Here is a 21,844-nt window from a genome sequence, read left to right as displayed (position 1 = left end):
ATAGGCCCTATAATCAGCCCTATGTCTTCTACCACATTTGCTCACAACCAGAATCTAATCACTGCAAACACTACACTATTTGCCTGTTCATGAAGTTGAACTCTGTTTTCTGTACAAATGAAGTGTCTCTGGGTGAATACGCTGCAGTCATATTGAAGATTGTCACTTACCTTCCCTGATCAGTCTCCAGGGAGTGAAGAAGGACAGATGCAGGTCAAGGCTTTTGAATTGAGGGTGTTCCTGATAGTTTTTATCAAGGCGGAAAACCTTTGGCTGAATGGTGAGATGTCCGAAACGGAAAGCTGCTGTCGAGAAAACGTTGGCAATACTGGGATCTACAGATTCATCGTAGCCTTCATAAGCTGGGAGATATTTCTCCATTCCCTTGTTTCCAATCAGCAGTGGGACATAGTCTCTGTGGTTTATTATCTATGGCAGTGAGAAAAGTCACCATTCAGTGTAGATTGATTAAACAACAGTCAACTCAAAAGGGATCAGTAAGTCTCGAGTTAGAAAGTGACCTGTTCAGCTCTATGTATTGATTACAGGCCTGGCACAGAAAAAGAGAGCAAAAAGTCTCACAACACCAGGTTAACATCCAACAGGTTTATTTGTGGCAAACACCACTTGCTTTCGGAACTGGCTATTCCTTCATCAGGTGAGTGGGAGTTCTGATCACAAACAGGGCATATAAAGACACAAACTCAATTGACATGAATAATGACTGGAATGTGAGTCTTTACAGCTAATCAAGTCTTAAAAGGTACAAATGTGAATGGAGAGAGCATTAAGCATAGATTAAAAAGATGTGTATTGTTTCCAGTCAGGAAAGTTAGTGAGATTTTGCAAGTCCAGGTAAGTTGTGAGGCTTGCAGAGAGTGTGACATGAACCCAAGATTCCAGTTGAGGCCGTCCTCATGTATGCGGAACTTGGCTATCAGTCTCTGCTCAGTGACTCTGCGCTGTCGTGTGTCGTGAAGGCCGCCTTGGAGAATGCTTATCCAAAGATCAGAGGCCGAATGCTTGTGACCGCTGAAATGTTCCCCAACAGGAAGAGAACACTCTTGCCTGGTGATTGTTGAGCAGTGTTCATTCATCCATTGTCATACCATCTGCAAGATCTCCCCAATGTATCATGCCTTGGGAGTCGCTGAGCAGAAACTGATAGCCAAGTTCTGCACACGAGTACGGCCTCAACCAGGATCTTGGATTCATGTCACACTATCTGTAACCCCCATAACTTGCCTAGACTTGTAAAATCTCACCAGCTTTCCTGTCTGGAAACAATACACAACTTTTTAACCTGTGCTTAATGCTCTCTCCACTCACGTTGTCTGTAACTTTAAGACTTGATTAGCATAAAGACTCACATTCCAATCATTATTCATGTAAATTGAGTTTGTGTCTTTATATGCCCTGCTTATGATCAGAACTCCCACCCACCTGACGAAGGAATGGCCAGTTCCGAAAGATAGTGGCGTTTGTTACAAATAAACCTGTTTGACTTTAACCTGGTGTTGTGAGATTTCTTACTGTGTTTACCCCAGTCCAACGCCATCTCCATATCATGACAGAAAAAGATTCAAGGTTTCTATCCGTGTTGGGGTTTAAACACAACCGGGAATGAGTGTGGCAGAAAATTACCTTTTTGCCCTGGAATCTGGCCTAGTAAAGAGAGTTCATATAAAAAATAATCAAGTCAGTTTCATTCAGTTGGCTGGATGGCTGGTTAATGATGCAGAGTATTGCTAACAGCACATGTTCAGTTCCCATACCGGCTGGGGTTATTCATGAAGGTTACGTTTCTCAACCGTGCCTCTTATCCGAGGTGTAGTGACCCTCAGGTTAAACCATCACTAGTCATCCTGTGGTCATCTGTGGTGACTTTACCTTTTTTTAAAATCAGGTTCAGAATGTCCAATCAATAGGTCCTCTCCTGTGAGTGGGTTTTGTGTTGGCCAACCTTTTACCACAGAAAGGAGAAATCACCTCAACATAACAGGATGTCTGACCCCAGAACAGGGGTGTGCCATTGTCTGACCCCAGAACAAGTGCACTGCTCTGTCCAACACCCAGAACAAGGACACCCCACTGTCAGACATCTCAGAACATCAACATAACATTCAAGTAATACAAGGGACACAAAGGGAGAAAAATTCATGCAGTGTGCCAGTGTGGACAGGATAAAATTGTTACCCTAGACAGGTAATTGTCGAATTGAGGACATAGATTCATGATAAGTGGTGGAGGGTATAAAGATACACGAGGAAGAACTTTGTTTACTCAGAGGATAGTAGGTGTCTGGAATTCATTGCCCGGGTTGTTGGTGGGGGCAGAGACCCTAAACTCTTTTGAAAAGTGCCTGGATCTGCACCTTAAGTGCCATAAGCTACAGGGCTGTGGGCTGGGTGCACTTAGGTTGGCATGGTCAAGATGGCCTGAATGGCCTCCTTCAGTGCTGTAACCTTTCTATGGTTCTAGCAGAGGCCTCCTACTGTCCACTGTAAATTTCATTCCCACTGAATTAGCCTCCTACCCATTAAGTATTTCACATATGAGGGAATTTTCCTATCCTGCCCACTACGGGAACTGGGCAGGCGGGGAGGGTGGGAGGGTCGGACCATGCAAAGATCTGTTGACCCCTGGTGGGATTTTCCAGGTTTGTGGCGAACGTGGCTGGAAAACCCTGCCCATCGTGTCCTATTTACAATTCAGATTGAACTATTGGGATTTCAATCTTTCAACAAATCTGCAACTTGCACAAGTTTTTTCAATTCTGTTCATGATTTTCATCACAGTCACCTGGAGCAAACTTTTTTACTCAGTATAAACAGATTTCACTGTCTTAATCCTCCCTTTTAAATATTCTCTTTGCATCTTCTTCTTGTGACCAAAACCTGATACAACAGTTTCAGGAGATTTGGGTAACACTGGCAAGGCAATATTTAATAATCGTTGCAATATTTCGCCCAAGGACATTAACTACAGATTATGGGATTATGTCATATGTAAACCAATCGTGATCAGGGTGTCAGGAACACATTCTGAAGGCTGGGTTTACAAAAATAATCTGCCATTGACCACAAACGACTAGATCTGTTAAACCCAATTTGCTCTGTTGGGATTTGAGATGTAGTTAGTGGGTCACATTACTATGGCTTTACCAGTCACATTCTCTCTCTGTACCTGTTGAAACGCTCCCAGGATTTTTCTTGCTTCTAGATAGATTGTATCTCCGCTCCAGTGAGGGTTCAGTTTCTTCAGCTCTCTCGCTAAGCGGTTATGTTCCCGTAGAAATACTGTATGGAATGTTAACAGGCCTAACTGTTCATTCACACGTACATCCCCTGTGGTAAACACAATTTGTGTTTGTAAGTATTACCTTTATACTGTTTGTGAAGGAGGACAAACACATATAAATGTCCAATAGACACCCGAGCACGTCAACCAGGTCTCAGGTCTTTCTATTCTTCTGTAAATTAATCAAATTTACTTTTGTGCGTGCACGAATAAGAAATGGCCTTAGAATCATAGAGTCTTTACCGACTCTCCGACAAAGCAACTTACCCAGGCCTTTCCCCGTAAGCCCACATATTTACCCTACTAATTCCCCTAACCTACACATCCTTGGACACTAAGGGACAACTTGATATGGCCAATCCAACTAAAGTGCACATCTTTGGACTGTGGAAGGAAACCAGAGCACAATGAGGAAATTCACGCAGACATGAGGAGAACATGCAAACTCTGCACACAATGACCCGAGGCTGGAATTGAAATCGGAGTAAGACAGGAGTGCCAACCACTGTGTAGCCCCATATAAAGATATCACTTTATAGAGATCATTGAGGGATCAGTTTATTTCATTTCAAAGTCTGATTAGGCAATGCTCATTTAGTTCTGCAGTTTGATTGATTGATTGATTAAATGATTGATTGTTTGAGGTCTCCTACCCTTTCCATGGTCATAGAAGAATTCACAATGCCATGCTTTCTCTGAGAAAACGGATAAACATCTAAAGGTCTGAGTTACAGTGAGAGAACTGTTGGAACAGAGGCTTAGAAACTGCTGCCATTTTTTCAGCCTTTGCTAATATAGTGACTCATACTCCTCCCACTCAATGTGCAAGGTTCTGCCATGTTGGAAGCTTTTGTGCCCACTTTAAGCCCGTCAATCAATTTCTAAGCCAATTTCTCCCAACAGATTTCAGTGTAAATACCTGCAATGTGTGTTAAACAATTGCATGGTTGTAGGTGTGTGTGTGTGTGTGTGTGTGTGAGAGAAAGGAATGCTGGGTATAAAGATGTCATGGGACCGAATTTCTGGATCCAGACTTGACTCACCGGCCAGAAAACATGGAATTGAATTTTGATCCATAACACAGGCTTCTCCCATCCCTCCACAAAGGTTACTTGAAATGCTGTTAAATGGTAAATATTCTCGTCCATTGTCAGAGAATTCCTCATTGACAGCCAACTGGCCGAGCTCATTGGTGAGATTCCTGAGTTTGTTGCCCAAACAATCTGAGCTGCCGTAGACTTCATTAACATCAATGAAAGAGGTCAGGGAATTGATCTGCTGACGGGTGTTTACATCTCCAAACAACGAGCCCAGTTCACCACTTCCACAGGCCGGAGCAGATCGGAAGAAAGGCAAACATTTTTTCCTATCCTTGATCCTGGTGTCCCCTCGAGGTATCTGTCAGGAGAGATCAGGAACACTGAGTATTTGTACCTCATAAAGTGTGCCAGAAACACTAAGAAGAGGAATATGAAGCAGATTAGGAGTTTCACTGGATTGGTGACTGTTCAGCTTGTTAGACAGTAAACTGGTTTAGGATTAGAACAGAGTGGAAGTCAATGGTACAATCTATGTTTGAAGGCAGTGGGTGAGACCCTTAGACACACAGTCACAGTCTTCCTCACACTAAGCTTCACTATGATGTGAAGGATGTGGATAAATAAGGGGCTCCCTACTTCTTAACTCAGAATCCCTACAGTGCAGAAAGAGAACATTCACTTCATCAAGCCTGCGCCCACAACAATCCTATCCAGGCCTTATCCACGTCATCCCACTTATTTACCCTGCAATCCCCCTGACACTAAAGGGCAATTTAGCATGGCCTGTCACTCTAACCCGCACATTTTTGGAGTGTGGGTGGAAACTGGAGCACCCAAAAGAAACCCACACAGAAATGGGGAGAATGTACAAACTCTACACAGTCACCCAAGGCTGGAATTGAACCCAGGTTTCTGGCACTGTGAGGCAGCAGTGCTAACCATTGTGCATGAGGTAGCCTGCACCAGCAGTACTGAGGAACCAGCAGTACAGAGGAACCCAAATTGGTAGTCAGACTGCTACACTGGAAACAATAATGCTAAAATAACTTTGGAATTGAAAAGTTTGTGGGGAGGTTTAAATTAAATGAATAAAAATTATGAGGTGATCAAGTGGATATAGGAAGGATCAATTTACTTTATTTGAGACATCTGAGTAAAAGACTAACAAGGGAGAGTCTAGGGCCTCTTAAAGATCAACAAAGTCATCTATGTGTGGATCCACAAGAGATGGGTAAGATCCTAAATAAATATTTCTCATCAGTATTTACTGCTGAGAAAGGCATGGGTGTTCGGGAACTGGGGAAATAAGTTGTGATGTCTTGAGGAGTGTACATATTACAGAGAAGATGGTGTTGGAAGTTGCATCAAGGTAGATGAATCCTTGAACCTGAAGAAGTGTATCCGAGGACATTGTGAGAGGCCAGGGAGGAAATTGCAGGTCCCTTAGCAGAGTTATTTGAATCCCAACAGTCACAGGTGAGGTTCCTAAAGATTGGAGAGGAGCATATGTTGTGCCTGTGTTTAAGAAGAGCTGCAAGGAAAAGCCTTGGAACTACAGGCCAGTGAGCCTAACATCTGTAATGGTTATGTTCATTGAAGGTATTCTGAGAGACAGGATCTATAGGCATTTAGAGCATGGCTGTGGAAAATCTCGAATCATGAATTTGATTGAGTTTTTTGAAGGGGTAACCAAGAAGGTAGATGAGGGCAGTACCGTAGATGTTTTCTGCATGGACTTTAGCAAGGCCTTTGACAAGGTACCGTGTGGTAGGTTGTTGCAAAAAGGTTAAATCTCACGGGATCCAGGGTGAGGTAGCCAATTGGATACAAAATTGGCTTGATGACAGAAGGTTGTAGAAGGTTGTTTTTCAAACAGGAGCCCTCTGAACAGTGGTGTGCCTCAGGGATCGGTGCTGGGTCCACTGTTACTTGTCATTTATAATAATGTTTTGGATGAGAATTTAGGAGGTATAGTTAGTAAGTTTGCAGATGACACCAAGATTGGTGGCATAGTGGACAGTCAAGAAGGTTATCTAGGATTGCAATGGGACCTTGATCAATTGGGCCAGTGGGCTGATGAATGGCAGATGGGAGTTTAATTTAAATAAATGCCAGGTGGTACATTTTGGTGGATCGAACCAGAACTGGACTTGCTCAGCTAATGACTGGATGTTGGGGAGAGTTATAGAACAAAGAAATCTAGGGGTACAAGTTCATAGCTCCTTGAAAGTGGAGTCACAGGTGGACAGGATGCTTGGTTTCATTGGTTAAAGCAGTGAATACAGGAGTTGGGACGACTTGTTGAAGTTGTACAAGACATTGGTAAGGCCACACTTGGAATACTGTGTACAGTTCTGCTCACCTTATTGCAGAAAGGATATTATTAAACTACATAGAGTGAAGAAAAGATTTACTAGGATGCGACTGGGACTTGATGGTTGAGTTATAAGGAGAGGCTGGATAGACTGGGACATTTTTCCCTAGAGCATAGGAAACTTAGGGGTGATCTTATGTAGGTCTATAAAATAATGGGGGGCATAGATCAGCGAGATAGTCAACGTCTTTTCCCAAAGATAGTGGAGTCTAAAACCAGAGGGCATAGATTTTGATTAAGGGAGAGATACCAAAGGGTTCAAGGGGCAATTTTTTCACACAGAGGGTGGTGGGTTTCTGGAATGAAACTCCGAGGTAGTAATAGAGGTGGGTACAATTTTGTCTTTATAAAGTGTTTAGGCAATTACATGGGTAAGATGGGTATAGAGGGATATGGGCCAAATGCGAGTAATTGGGATTAGCCTAATTGTAAAAATTGGGCCGAAGGACTTGTTTCCGTGCTGTAAATTTCTATGATGCTAATAACCCAGGAGCCATATGTTTAAAGTAATAGCAGGATTAGGGGGAAGTTAAGGAGGAATCATTTCACTCCAATGCTATTGGGGGTCAAGAGTACACTGTCTGAAATTCTCATCGCATTTCTTTTAAAAACTTCTCAAACATGCACTTGAAGTGCTGAAACATAAAGAGCTAAAGACCCTGAGCTGGAAAGTAGGGCTAAGCTCTGAGTTGCTCTTTTTCTGTAAAACGAAGGGGCAAACCCTGAAAGCTAGTGGGTTTACTATCAAATAAACTTGTTGGACTTTAACCTGGTGTTGTAGACTTCTTACTGTGTTTACCCTAGTCCAACACCAGCATCTCCACATCATTGCTCTTTTTCTCCTAGCACAGACAGCATGTGGAATCGCCTCCTATTGTTCTGCCAACTGTTAACGTTTCTACACTTCTATAACAATACGCTTCCAAAGGTATTTTTCCGAACGTGAACCCAAGGGAAACATGTGTTCCCCTGACCCCACAACTGAACATTACTGGCTGCTGGTGAACATGGATTTTCCTGGACCAATTGTCACCAATCCCCTCCCGATAGGCTCTGATCCAACTGCACCCCATTTCCCATGAATAAGGTTGGATGTAAAAATGCCATTAACTGGAAAAAAAACAGGGGTTTTCCTAGAGACCTGCAAGTTCTCTGTAAATAAGTACCCTCCTCCTGAACCACACAAGCAGAAAGTTTTGGCTCATTTTAACCTTCTGTCCTGAGGAACATAATCCCTTAAATCAAAATCATATAATTAAATCGCTTGTGTATTTTTTGTTTGTGGGATCATTTTGTCCAATAGCATTTGGATGGATCGTTGGCCCAGGATTTCTGGATGGGCTGAATCCAGAAATCCAAAAAGGACAGAACAGTAAAAACTCCAACAGTACCTCAGAATGAAACAGAATGGAGATCTCACCTTTATTGGGAAACAAGGACTTTTCTGAACACAAGTCGATTCACAATTAATGCCATCATTGAAGGTTTGGAGGCTGCCAGACACAGGGCTTAAACTCATGTCGTGATCAATCCACTGACCCCACTGCATAAACAAATGACTTGTTCCAAAATCCAAGGGCACATTTTCATTGGGTGTTTTCAGGATTTTGTTGGACACGTCTCGAGCCTGGAGCAGAAATTTAAAGCATTCATTACATAAAAACAAGACAGTGTTTATCCATTAGAGAGCCATCTCGAGGACACTATATTAATCCTGGACACTGGCTGCCCTGAGTATTGTGGGGGGGCGGGGGGGGCGGTGGGACTCGGGGGAGGTTCTCTACAGTTGACAGTAGGGTTTTCAATATCCCAGTGAATTGGATTTGTTTGTGTCTGATGTGTGAACACTTACCAGTGGCAGAGTGAATCCTGATATTTTTTTGCCCGGAGTCCAGCCCAATGGAAGTGAAATTCCATCCTCATAGCGAGCTGGGAGCCATCGGGTGAGTGCTGTGTTAGATGCTCCCAGGCGAGGCTTCCTCCTTCAAATAAGGAAAACAACAGTCATTTCCTTCCCCCTAATTCACCTGACCCTAAACTGTAACTTGGTATGAATAAAACTCACATGAATGATGGTAACATTTGAATTTCAACATCACAAAAGGCAGCTGAAAGTTTTCTGCAAAAGTTTTCCTTTCCATTTAACTTAGTAATGAACAAAAAAGTGGCATCCATTAAAAGTCAGAAATGATTGTTAGCCCTAGTGTATACTCCTTGAGGCTAATTTTCATTTTGGAAACACTAATCTTTTTTCTATTGATTTCAGTAGAAAGAAGAATCAGGCAGGATGGACAACGGGAAAAACATCAGCAACTGTTCCTTTGCTTTCAATCCCAATCTGATTGAGACTGTAACCAATATGAACACTAAGATGCTCTGTTGGAGAGTTGGTGCAGACTCGATGGGCCGAATGGCCTTCTTCTGCACTGTAGGGATTCTATGATTCTATGAGCCTCGACCAAATCTAGTTGAAGGTCTTTGTATGCAAAGTCCACTCATTTAATCATGTCCAGAGCCATGAAGACTTCCAAATCGGTCAAATCATTACTGATTTATTTATTATTGAGAACCCCAAGTGCAGGATCAAGAGCCACAAGATTGTAATAGGGAGGAGGAAGAAATTGTGTTGTGTCTGGTTCTCAGAAGAAGCAAAAAGAAAAGTTGGAAAGAACATTAACCATTGCATTAGTAAAAAGTTTTGGAAATGTTGAGACAGAGGGAGGTTCAAAAGTGGCCTTGAGAGGAGGAACACCAGATGATTATTGGTCAAGATTTCAAAAAGCACTTGAAAGGCTCTCCTAAACATGAAATTTGATCTTGCTCAAATTTGGACTTTATACAGTGAAGAATGGTTGAGGTAAAAACAAAGGTTTGAAACGAACGTATGAAGTCATTCTTTGCAAATGCAAATTCAGTAGTGAGGCAATATTGGACTTCCTTCTGAGATCAGGGGAGATAGTGAGGTCAAGAATAGTAATGAATGAAGAAGAACTAAGATGAAGACACCATAGATAAGAGATGGCAACCATCAATTTGCCTTGTGGTGATTCTGAGACCATAAAACTACTGGATTAGGGAATAGCAAGATGGGTGAAGGATATATTGCAGTATGTCTGCAGCAAAGCATCTGCCTTTGATGTTAAGCACTGTCTCAATCTTAATATGGGTATCATGGTGGTCTTCACATCACATGGTACCAACATGCACTGGCATCATGGAGGGGGCATCTCAGGTTTCTGAAAGTGTCTGGTCTGAACATAATAGATGAATGTACAACAACTAGCATTGTACATTGCACATTTATCATAGTGAAGTAACCCAAGGAGGTGGAGAAAATTACAAGAGTACTAGGCCATAGTGGGATTTGGGCACAAGGACGATTCCAAACTAGAGGTGCTGTGGGGCAGGAACCAATACAAATCAGACAACATGGGGTTAATTGGACATGGCACAGGTTAGATTGTAGGCAGCAGAATTTTGGATGGGCTAAGTTTAATGGAAGAACAGAGGAGATGTTAGGGGTAAGTTTTTTGGTCAGAGGGTGGTGAGTGAGTGGAATCAGCTGCCGTCGGTGGTGGTAGAGGCAAACTCGCTGGGGTCTTTTAAGAGACTTCTGGATGAGTATATGGGATTTAATGGGATTGGGATTTACAGGTAGTTCTATGGCTTGGTAGGTATGAATGTGATCGGCACAACTTGTGGGCGGAAGGATCTGTTTGTGCTGTAGTGTTCTATGTTCTATATGTAACAGGATTTGATGGTGGTGAGGAGGGAATTGTGTATTTGAGCCTGAGTGTTTGAAAAACATGGCAGAGGGTTTCAACAGCTTGAACGCTGAGGCCACGCTAACAACGGCAAGCACTTTGGAAATATATAGTAGTTGGTGAAGACTCAGTGTCAAAGTGGTTTCTTCATTTCCTGAATCATTGCTTTTAATTTACAGCATCCATAGCATTTTGCTTTGAGTTTTGTGATTTTTCATGATTGTAGGGAATGATGACAGATTTCATCACTTCAGGCACAGGTCCATTTCTTTTCAAAATAACTAATATCGGCAATCTTCAGAGAACACACCTCTCTCTTCACCTCTGCCAAATCCATGTCCGTTTTTTTCCAAAACATTTTCTTTTGAATTAATTCAGTAACATCAAGACAACCTTAACAAGAGTCATGAGAACATTTTTGAGACTGTACATAATGCATTATTCATCCCAACTTTCCTCACCTAATCACTGACCAACTTTTACTATCAGTAATCTTCATCCAGTACATCCCCCTGATTATGCAACATAGCAGGCTTTCTCATTTGATTCCAGAGTCAGGGTATTATCACTAATTGCTTCACTCCCAAAACCTATATTCATTATCTTCATAGTCCCTGGAAAATCTATCGCCATCTCTCACTTCTTATTTACCCACATGTTACTCTTCAGTAGGATCATCGACCAACATGGCAATGACAGCCAACTTTACTTCAATGCCACTTTGCCTCTGTGATGCCAGGATTCCTTGTGCAATGCCCTTGGGTGATTTGCACTTTGCCCAGCCAAACACTGGGAACATCAAACCTGTGGTCATCAGTCCTTCCCTCAAAGCCTGTAATCCTTGTGACCAAGAGTATCACTTTCCTGTCCACTCTCTCAGACTGTGACAAACTGCCTGAAACTTCAGCATTCTGTACAATCCTGAATTCAATTTCTGGTTCCTTATCCTGTTTTCACAAGACCAAGGAATTTTCAGTCTCCCCCATGGCAGGAATCATTGTGGACAGGATAGAAAGCTTGACAGACAAGTAAAAGGTCTGTTGACTTGGGCAAAAATTTCTCATCTGGAAGTGGGCAGAACTGGAAGATCCAGGCTGTCTCTTGTCTCTTGTCTAAGAACATAAGAACATAAGAAATAGGAGCAGGAGTAGGCCATCTAGCCCTTCGAGCCTGCCCTGCCATTCAATAAGATCATGGCTGATCTGTCATGGCTCAGTTCCACATTCCTGCCCTCTCCCCATAACCCTTAATCCCCTCGCTTATCAAAAACCCATCAACCCGCGTCTTAAAAATATTGAGCGAGGCAGCCTCCACCACTTCAACGGGCAGAGAATTCCAGAGATTCACCACCCTTTGAGTGAAGAAGTTCCTCCTCAACTCCGTTCTAAACTGCCCCCCCTTTATCTTGAGGCTGTGCCCCCTAGTCCTACTGTCCTTTCTGAGCGGGAAGAGTCTCTCCACCTCTATCCTATCCATCCCATTCATCATCTTATATGTCTCAATGAGATCTCCCCTCATTCTTCTAAACTCTAACGAGTACAAGCCTCGTTTATTCAGCCTCTCCTCATAGCTCAACCCCCTGAACTCCGGTATCAGTCTAGTAAACCTCCTCTGCACTCCCTCCAAGGCCAAAATATCCTTGCGTAAGTACGGCGACCAAAACTGCACACAGTACTCCAGCTGCGGCCTCACCAATGCCCGATACAGCTGCAGCAAGACCTCCCTACTTTTATATTCAATCCCCCTCGCTATGAAGGCCAGCATCCCATTCGCCTTCCTGACCACCTGCAGGCTGGGTTTTTGCGACTCATGCACAAGGACCCCCAGGTCCCTTTGCACTGTCGCCTGCTGCAGTTATCTGCAGTTATGTCTAACTCAAATGTCGCTGAAACCTTCACCAATGATATTGTCATCTCTAAAGTCAAGCATTCCAATACTTACAGCATCGTAAAGCTCAACTCATTTTGTCCATTTTACTTCACAAGGTATTTTGGGATTTTTTCTATGCTGAATACACTTCTTCAATCCGAGTTTTTAGTTGGTTTAAGAACTGTTATTTCAGTTTCTGATTTCAGTCCAGTGTTTGTACATTGTGCAGAGTTATTAGGTGCAATGTCCAAGAGATTCTCAGTGCATGACCCCCATTTGGGAGAATCTAAGATCATCTGGCATTCCTGAAGGCTCTTTTAGGACCATGCATTCACCCTCAGTCAGTCACACTTGGATCAAGACTCCACACAGCAGGCTGAATAGAAAACTGGAAGTGAAGCTGATGAAGGGTATTGTTGAAAAAGCCACACCCATAGCTTACAGAATACAAATCAATAGCAGTCCTGGTTGAAGCAACGGGTTTAACCCCCCCCCAATTCTCACTTCTTATTGGGTGAGCGTCTCCCCTAAGGGAGTTTGTCCTCCATGAAGCTCACGGGGAGATCTATAGATCTACCAGAATCAAGATAACAAACATTTAGTGAATGGTAATATTTATTTCACAGCACTTATTCACTAATTACTTAATCACTGAAGTAGTGTGGACAAGGCTGTGTTCTCAGCCCCTGCTATACTCCTTACACACTTATGACTATGTGGCCAAATTCCCCTCCAATTCAATTTTCAAGTTTGCTGACGACACCATCGTAATGGGTCGAATCTCAAACAATGACTAGACAGAGTATGGGAGTGAGATAGAGAATCTGGTGAACTGATGAACAATAATCTCTCCCTCAATGTCAACAAAATGAAGGAGATTGTCATCAACTTCAGGAAGCGTAAAGGAGAACATGCCCCTGTCTACATCAACGGGGATGAAGTAGAAAGGATCAAAAGCTTCAAGTTTTTAGGTGTCCAGATCACCAACAATCTGTCTTGGTCCCCCCTACCAACAATATAGTTAAGAAGGTCCACCAACGCCTATACTTTCTTAGAAGTCTAAGGGAATTTGGCATGTCAGCTACAACTCTCACCAACATTTACAAATACACCACAGAAAGCATTCTTTCTGGTCGTATCACAGCTTGATATGGCTCCTGTTCTGCCCAAGGAACTACAACAGGTCAAGAATGTAGCCCAATCCATCACGCAAACCAGCCTCTCATCCATTGACTCTATCTACACTTCCTGCTGCCTCAGCAAAGCATAATCAAGGACCCAACACATCCTCTCTTTCATCTTCTTCCTTTAGGAAAAAGATACAAAAGTCTGAGGTCACATCCCAACCGATTCAAGAACAGTTTTTTTCTTGCTGCTGTCAGTCTTTTAAATGGACTTACTTTGCATGAAGTTGATCTTTCTCTACACCCTAGCTATGACTGTAACACTACATTCTGCATACTCTCGTTTCCTTCTCTATGAACAGTATGTTTTGTCTGTATAGCATGCAAAAAAACAATACTTTTCACTGCATGTTAATACATCTGACAGTAATAAATCAAATCAAAGACAATGGTCACCAATGCTGTTTTTGGAATTGAAATTTTGTACTGAAGGATTGCCATGGCCATGTGACTCTGTAGAGGCAGACGTATTAAGATCATTTTTATTTTAAAAAAGCCTCTCAATGAAACAAACGTGAACGTATTACAGCTACCTTTATACTTGCACAATCAGTTCCTACCTGTTGTTGCACACAGAGGTGAAGGTTCTGTATCGATTTGACCAACAGTCGTCTTTACAGGCAGGGGGCTGACGTATGGCTAGACAGCCTGTGACCTTTGCGATGCTGTCCAGGTCACTCGCTGTTAACAAATCTGTAGGAAACATTCACTCATTATCAATTCCAAATCACTGAAACATTCACACACAAATTGTATCAGTTAAACAACAATCTGACTTTGTTACAGTGGGAGCATTAACAGATCCGGTGAGTAAATTCCAGGCAGACTGACTGATGTTGACCACACTCCAGGCTCTGTGTTCACTGATTTGAATTACAGTATGGTCTTGGTGTTGTGGGCCACTGGCCGGTTGATCTCTGATCCACACAACTACACACATGAAACCTTCACCTGTTCTCATACATCTCCATATTATGGCTTCTTTGTGTTACTGTAGTGGTGTTTCATTGATGACATCTTGAGCCTTGTGTGTTTACACATGAGTAGGCTTTAACTATTTACAATTCCAAGTATGGTCATGCATGGTGCCTCTTCCAAAGTGCAGATTTCTAGGCTGCATTTCAAGTTTGTTTCTAGACTGTTCTCTGACAGTTCCAACCACGCATACATTATACCATGGGCGATGCCACTCTCCGATCCCACATTAATCTTTACTCTGCCAAGCTCCTTTACATTATAATCCATGCAGCACATATAACTACAAACACACTGCTGACAGGGAATTGTTCCAAGTGCACAGCTGTAGAACAGCTGGAGCTGACACCATAGGAAACACTTCTGGAATAAGACCCATCCTCTCTCTCCTCTTGCTGCTGAAGTGATATGTGACAGCTTTCAGTAATAACAAACTGACTACAGAACATAGGTTCTGAAACTTGAAACTAGTTTTGAACTGAGGAAATGGAATAAAATATCAGGTAACTCGCTTTAGGCGGGACTGTGCAGCAACTCTGAATTCAAACGGAAGCGCCATCCTGCCCTGTCTCACCACCCTGGCCGCTGTTGGCATCGTCCTGCCCTGTCTCACCACCCTGGCCGCTGTTGGCATCGTCCTGCCCTGTCTCACCACCCTGGCCTCTGTTGGCACTGTCCCACCCTGTCTTACCACCCTGGCCTCTATTGGCACCATCCTGCCCTGTCTCACCACCCTGGCCTCTATTGGCACTATCCAGCCTTGTCTCACCACCTTGGCCTCTATTGGCATCGTCCTGCCCTGTCTCACCACCCTGGCCTCTATTGGCACCATCCTGCCCTGTCTCACCACCCTGGCCTCTATTGGCACCATCCTGCCCTGTCTCACCACCCTGGCCTCTATTGGCACCATCCTGCCCTGTCTCACCACCCTGGCCTCTAATGGTATCATCTTCATACAGACATTGCGCTTGTCAGTGGGTGGCATCCTTGTATGGCTCGGTTTGTTACAGATCTCAGAGTTAGAGCAATATTCAAAACCAACCCATCTGAGAAAGAGTTCAGTGACAATGTGACAAGGAGACTGGGCCAATCAAAACACTTTAATGTAGCTCCACATTTCCCTCAGTCGTTCTCCAACTGACCTGATGCGTTCAGTGAGCGTTTGTGGACTCGATGGACATGGTGTTGGATGAGGTGCAGTGTATTTTCCATGTACTCTGCAGAGCGCACTGCAATTCTGGTGTCTGCCATCGGGTACTTGAAGAAACGCAGCAGGTCGCTGGATTTCAAGGATCGTTTGCTCAGCCGCTCCTTCTGGCTGGAAGGGGACAGACTGAGATTAGACAGAGATAATCAGGAATTTAGGTCCTAATTCACAACACACTGTCTCCTAATGGACTGCTCAGTGATACAGACCACACACACTGATCACTGACTGAGATGAGGGAACAGAGTGAAACATATCCAAGTTGCTGATGATACAAATTTGGGTGGGAAAATAAGCTATGAAGAGGATGTAAAGAGATGACAACATGTTAAGTGATTGGGCAAACATGTGGCAAATCGTTCAAGAGGAAAAGAACTTAACTGGCTCATTCTCTGCAACTCTCCCCAACTCAGTGACATTGCTCCTTTAACTTTACTACGATTAGCTCAACAGCTCCTCTAAGGAATTAGCACAAAACATTCTTCTCACTCTGAATATGGTAGTCCTTATTTCACATGAATTCGCATTGAGTCCTTCATTAAAAGCCCAACCTGAAGATGTTACTGCATTAAAGGACCTACTTAGCTCTGGTCTCCTTGTAAGCTTTGTTCACCAGTTCAATAGCTTCATGTACAGCTCTTTCTACGAATGAACTTCCCAGGGGCTCCTTGCTTTCTACAAGAGAAACACAGAAAATCTCAGAGACACACATCTTGAGAAACACCAGGTGACTTCAACCTAAAATTGGCTTTACAATGAGGCAGATGATGTAAATGGGGCCAAGAGATACATCAACACATTTCTGAAGATAGCAGGGGCTGAAGGATTGAGTGAGAAGGCGAGTACATGAAACTGCCTCTGTTAAAGGGAAATTAAACTCCCTATCCTTGAAACATTTTTACCTTCTTCCTTACGTATTGGCTTGGAAAATGAGATAATGCAAAGGTAAAGAATTCCTTGCAAGCGAACATATGGAGTCTTTAGCTTAAGGCTGCATAAATTCAAGGTATAGAATAAAAAGTAATGAATGCTATTGCAATGAGCACAATGTTAATTGGATAAAATAATGCTGAACAATTTAACTCCATAAGAAAAGACCTGCACTTATGAATGATGACATCTCAAAATGTTTCACATACTGTGAACTAATTGAGATCCTGTGACTCTGTTGGGGACAAACACACAGCCATTCAGCGTATGTTATGGTCACCAACAGTAATGAATGATTTGCAGTTTTTGTGTTTGATTTTGTTCCATTAGGACCTCACAAAATGCTTTGCGTTGACGGAAATTCTTTGAAAGTGTAGTCTGTGATGCAGCAAATGTAATGAGGTAAACGATCACCTAATCCACGGAGTTTAGGGCTAGGGAGCACAATCTAAAAATTAGAACAGACGGTTTAATAGTAAAATTAGGAAACACTTCTACACAATGGTGATTCTTCTACAGACAGCAGCTAATGAATATTGGCTAATATTTTAATGAATATTCCATTCTCTAGTCACGCCACTCTGCTTTGTAATGTGGGAGGTTACTCTGTTCCAATTGCTAGTCAATTGCAGTCATTTTTGGAATTCCTAATACCCTCATGTGGAAACTTCAACATAACTTCACCTTGGTACAATATGGCTCACCCTGGGTGTATTTTGCCTACAGCTTGAGTAGAAATTCCACGCTTGTATGTTCTGCAAATAACTTATTCTGTACTTGTGTGGGGATTCTAAGTGATCCATTGCAGGTTTTAATGACACTCCCATTAAGCAAACTTATCAATTACATCAAATTTCAAAACCTTTCAAATTCAAAAATAAGCAATGTGAACGTCAGTGAGTGTCAGATGAAATTTGCTGATTGCTGTAGAATACTGATTGTTAGCTTTGCTCCAAGTTTGCTCATTGTCTGGGGGCAATTTTCTTCTGTGTATCCTGTTGAACAAATCTGTGAATTTGTTAATATTAGTAACTCTGCTGTAATATTCTCTATAAGGTAGTCTACTACATCTGTTTACGTGACCATGTCCACACTCACCTTGCATTGTGATAAATGCTGTGGGAAGTGAATAATGGAAGGAAAACAACATGTTACAGAAAATGTGTCCTGTAACTTAACGAGATCAAATGGCCACATCTTGTTAAGATACAGGTCGATCTTGTCTGAGGCAGAGTGAGACAGATCTGAAGAGTTAGGTTCAACCTCTCCCACTCTGCCAGGTTACATGAGGAATATCTGAAATGGCCAGGCTCCACGTCTCCTGCTCAGTGAGATTACACAAGACTGATCGGGCAGAGTGGGGCTGAGTCTCTTACCTACATGAACCCCATCAGTCTGAAACAAGAACAATCCAGCAAAGAGCATGCCCAGGGACCACAGCGGTGCCATTCTGAAAGGAACACATTCAGTAAACGTGTCAGAAACTGGACTCAGATCAATAATATATTAAAGCCAGAAGTCTTAAACAGTAAACATCACAGCTAGACACACGACAAGGAGATATACATTTACAAGTACAGACAGAATTACATGGACACACAAGCACAAACATGAACAGATTGACAGGCAGATGCATAAACATAATTGGTGACACCTGCACAGTGCAGACTTTCATTTTTCCATATTCATCTCCAGAAATAGCTAATGGATTTCTCAGAAGACCACATCTCAACAGTAATAACAGTGATGAGCTTCAAGGTAAAAAGTCTGACAACACCAGGTTTTAGTCCAACCTATTTATTTGATAATATACTCACTAGCTTTCGGGTTAGCCCCTTTGGCAGGTGAAGGCACCTGCCGAAGGGGGTAACCCCGAAAGCTAGTGAGTATATTATCAAATAAATAGGTTGGACTAAAACCTGGTGTTGTCAGACTTTTTACTGTGTTTACGCCAGTCCAACGCCGGCATACCCACATCAGAGCTTCAAGGTCACAGTGATAGAATCCTCACAGCGCAGAGGAGATCATTCAGCCCATCGAGTCCACACAGAATCCCTAACAGGGTATCCCACCCGGGCCCACCCCAACCCCCCAAACCCTATCCACACACTCACCCGCCAATCCCCCTAAGTTACACAACTTGGGGCACTAAGGGGAAATTTGGCATGGCCAACCCACAAAACTTGCACAACTTTGGTCCCTGGAAACCAGAGGAAACCCATGGAGAATCATGGGGTTCTCATCAGTATTAATCATAGAATTCTACAGTGCAGGAGGCCATTTGGCCCATTGAGTGTGCACCAACCACAATCCCACCTGGGCCTTATCCCCATAACCCCACACATTTAACCTAGCCAGTCCTCCTAATACTAAACGGTAATTTAGCATGGCCAATCCACCTAAACCATGCATCTTGGAATCTGTGGGAGGAAACCAGAGCAGCCAAAAGAAACCACACAGGCACGAGGAGAATGTGCAAACTCCACACAGGCAGTGACCTAAGCCAGAAATCAAACCCAGGTCCCTGGTGCTGTGGGGCAGCAGTGCTAACCACTGCACCACCATGCCGCCCAATTAATGGACAAAACTGAAATGCAAAACCAACCAATTACTGGATTAAAAGCATGAAAATTGAACAGAACAATGCGACTAATAATGTACTGTATTTACAGACTGTGCCAGCAGTCAGAGGCAATGTGACTTGTATATCGGTAGTCCTAATACTAAGAGATGAAGTAGTAACATACACAGCCCACTTAATTTTCTCTCCGTTTTAGCTAAAGATATTGTTAGGTGTGTCTCAATTTTTTATTTATCCTTTATTCATTTACTGGAAGTGGGTGTCATTGTCTAAGCCAGCATTTATTGCCCATCCCTACTTGCCTTTGAACCATCGCAGTCCCTAGGGAGTAAGTACGCCCAAAGTGCCTGTTAGGGAGGGAGTTGGCTGATACATTCCAACCAATTTCCCACTCTTACCATGGGCTTTAATTTCATGCCCAATGTAATTTATATACAAACTGTGCTGTCAGAGATAATGTAACTCCTGAACAAAACACAGTCGGAGTTTGCAGTAAACATAGGGATAGATGTCAAATCATCCAAAATCAAAGCTGACCAAGACTAATTTTTATAGCTGTTGTATGCAAGTCCCATTGTTTTTCATAAGCATCACACATTTTTAGTTTACTTATTAGTCACAAGTAACGTTTACATTAACACTGCAATGAAGTTACTGTTAAATTTCCCTAGTCGCCGGACTCCAGTGCCAGTTCAGGTCAGTACATCTAACCAGCACGTGGGAAGAAATCGGAGCACCCGGAGGAAACCCATGCAGACACGGGGAGAACGTGCAAACTCCACACAAACAGTGACCCAAGTTGGGAATTGAACCCAGGTCCCTGGTGCTGTGAGGCAGCAGTGCTAACCACTGTGCCACCCAACAAGAGAGCCATCTGACAAAGAGTTGTCCAGACTGGGAATATTGGCTCTATTCTCTCTCCACAGATGTCAGATATTTTGTTTTTCTTTAATACATTTTCCTTTAGGTTTCCCTCACTTCCTGCACATTCGTAGATAGCTCATTGCCTTTCCCTTCCCCATGTTTCCACAGCATATGGAAGTTCTAGCTTCAATGAGGGGTTTTGACTACAGAATGATCAAGTTCGGGAATTTGGCTATTGAAAAGGCTAAAGAAGAGAATAAACCATATGGAGAAAGGATTAGCGTTTGATTTAATGGTAATTGGAATAATGCTGAGCGTGCAGGATAAAGTACATTTCAAAACAAATGATATGTTCCTGAATGGATGATCAACTTAGAAGATAAATAAAGAGCAACATTGATGTCTACAATCCGGGTAGAAAATGCAAATACTTAAATTGGATGATTGGAAGAGTACACTGAACTACATTAAAATCAACGACCAGGAGTGAAAAGCAGGAGCATAAACTAAATGTAATAAATTCTTTCAGTATTACCATTGTCAGAGGAGAATCAAAGGAAAATGATATTCTCTGAATGATACAAAATATTTTAAACTGAGAATGAATACTGAATAGTGAGCCTTCTAAATTCCTGCCCCTCACTCAAAATATTCAAAAGTATAAACAAAAGGAACGTAAGCTCCTTGAGCAGAGCTAACATCAGGAAATCAGTTGTCACTCACCTTTGGACCTCCAACATCTCCTGCAAGAACACTTCTGAAACTTGCTTATATATGATTCCAATAGATTAAATATCCAGTCTGACAGGATTTTCTGTAAATATTGAGCTAATAGTAACATTAAAAGATGCATTCATCATTTATCTCATTGGAATGAGGATGTTATCATTTGAAGCAGGTGCTTGTTCTTGGAAACAATCATTAAAGAAAAATGTTTAGTCCTGTATCTCAATTATCTTTAACACTTTAAACACTACCATTAGTCACCTTAGCTTTAACTTGTCTGAATGTACTGGTGTTGAAGTTCTTCAAATTATCATCTTGCTGGTTATGTGTCAATCATTCCAACTGGGACCCCTCTATCCAATTAACATGGCTATGTGGGCACAAGTGCCTTTGCGCTGAAGATCTGATACTAAGCTGGCCTCATCCCTCACAAAACCACTGTTGTTACCTAGTCTGACCTATATATTTCTCTGTCCCACACTAATGTGATGTGGAGATGCCAGCATTGGACTGGGGTCACTCACCTGATGAAGGAGCAGCGCTCTGAAAACTCGTGATTCCAAATAAACCTGTTGGACTTTAACCTGGTGTTGTGAGACTTCTTACTGTGCCCACATTAATGTGTTTGACTTCATTATGCTTTGAAGTAGTCTCGCAAGCTATTTGGTTAAGGGAGCTAGTGATGGACATTAAATGCCAACATTCCCAGCACCACCTACATCCTAAGAATCAATAATAAAAAGAACCAGTGACAAAAATAAAGATACATCTGCAATAAGAGAAAGTGCTGGAAGAAATCTGGTAGCATCTGTAAAAAGAGAAACAGCATTGTTGTTTTGGCATTCAACATTTTCAGCACTTCTGTCTCCTATTCTTCCGTCAAAACTAAAGGATAGTCAAGTACTGCAATACTGCACTACGCACCTACAACGTAGGCCATAGGGGTTATGTTATCGACCAGCGTTATGTAGGGTGGGGCATAGCCTTTTTAAGAAAACAGATCCGGTGACTTGGGGGTGTGGGTTGAGCT

The 21,844-nt window shown here is 42.6% G+C and overlaps 1 protein-coding gene across 1 annotated transcript in view; it reads right to left on the bottom strand.

Moving 5' to 3' along the window:
- Positions 1-20,872, bottom strand: part of LOC145357503 (eosinophil peroxidase-like) — a 35,064-nt gene extending 14,192 nt beyond the window's left edge. Inside the window, exons 1-10 of the mRNA XM_080210899.1 lie at positions 20,812-20,872; positions 18,020-18,093; positions 16,295-16,388; positions 15,649-15,824; positions 14,092-14,224; positions 8,567-8,696; positions 8,135-8,341; positions 4,344-4,698; positions 3,187-3,347; positions 171-429 (exon numbers count right to left, since the gene is read on the bottom strand). Of these exons, the coding sequence (XP_080067025.1) occupies positions 171-429; positions 3,187-3,347; positions 4,344-4,698; positions 8,135-8,341; positions 8,567-8,696; positions 14,092-14,224; positions 15,649-15,824; positions 16,295-16,388; positions 18,020-18,093; positions 20,812-20,828 (1,606 nt within the window). The 5' untranslated portion in view covers positions 20,829-20,872. The remainder of the gene's footprint in view (positions 1-170; positions 430-3,186; positions 3,348-4,343; positions 4,699-8,134; positions 8,342-8,566; positions 8,697-14,091; positions 14,225-15,648; positions 15,825-16,294; positions 16,389-18,019; positions 18,094-20,811) is intronic.
- Between the last annotated feature and the right edge of the window lie 972 nt (positions 20,873-21,844).

Source organism: Carcharhinus amblyrhynchos, chromosome 23 (assembly GCF_965287045.1).
Source record: "Carcharhinus amblyrhynchos chromosome 23, sCarAmb.v2.hapA, whole genome shotgun sequence".
In the NCBI taxonomy this organism is placed as follows: Eukaryota; Metazoa; Chordata; class Chondrichthyes; order Carcharhiniformes; family Carcharhinidae; genus Carcharhinus; species Carcharhinus amblyrhynchos.
This window is presented reverse-complemented; position numbering and strand designations above follow the sequence as displayed.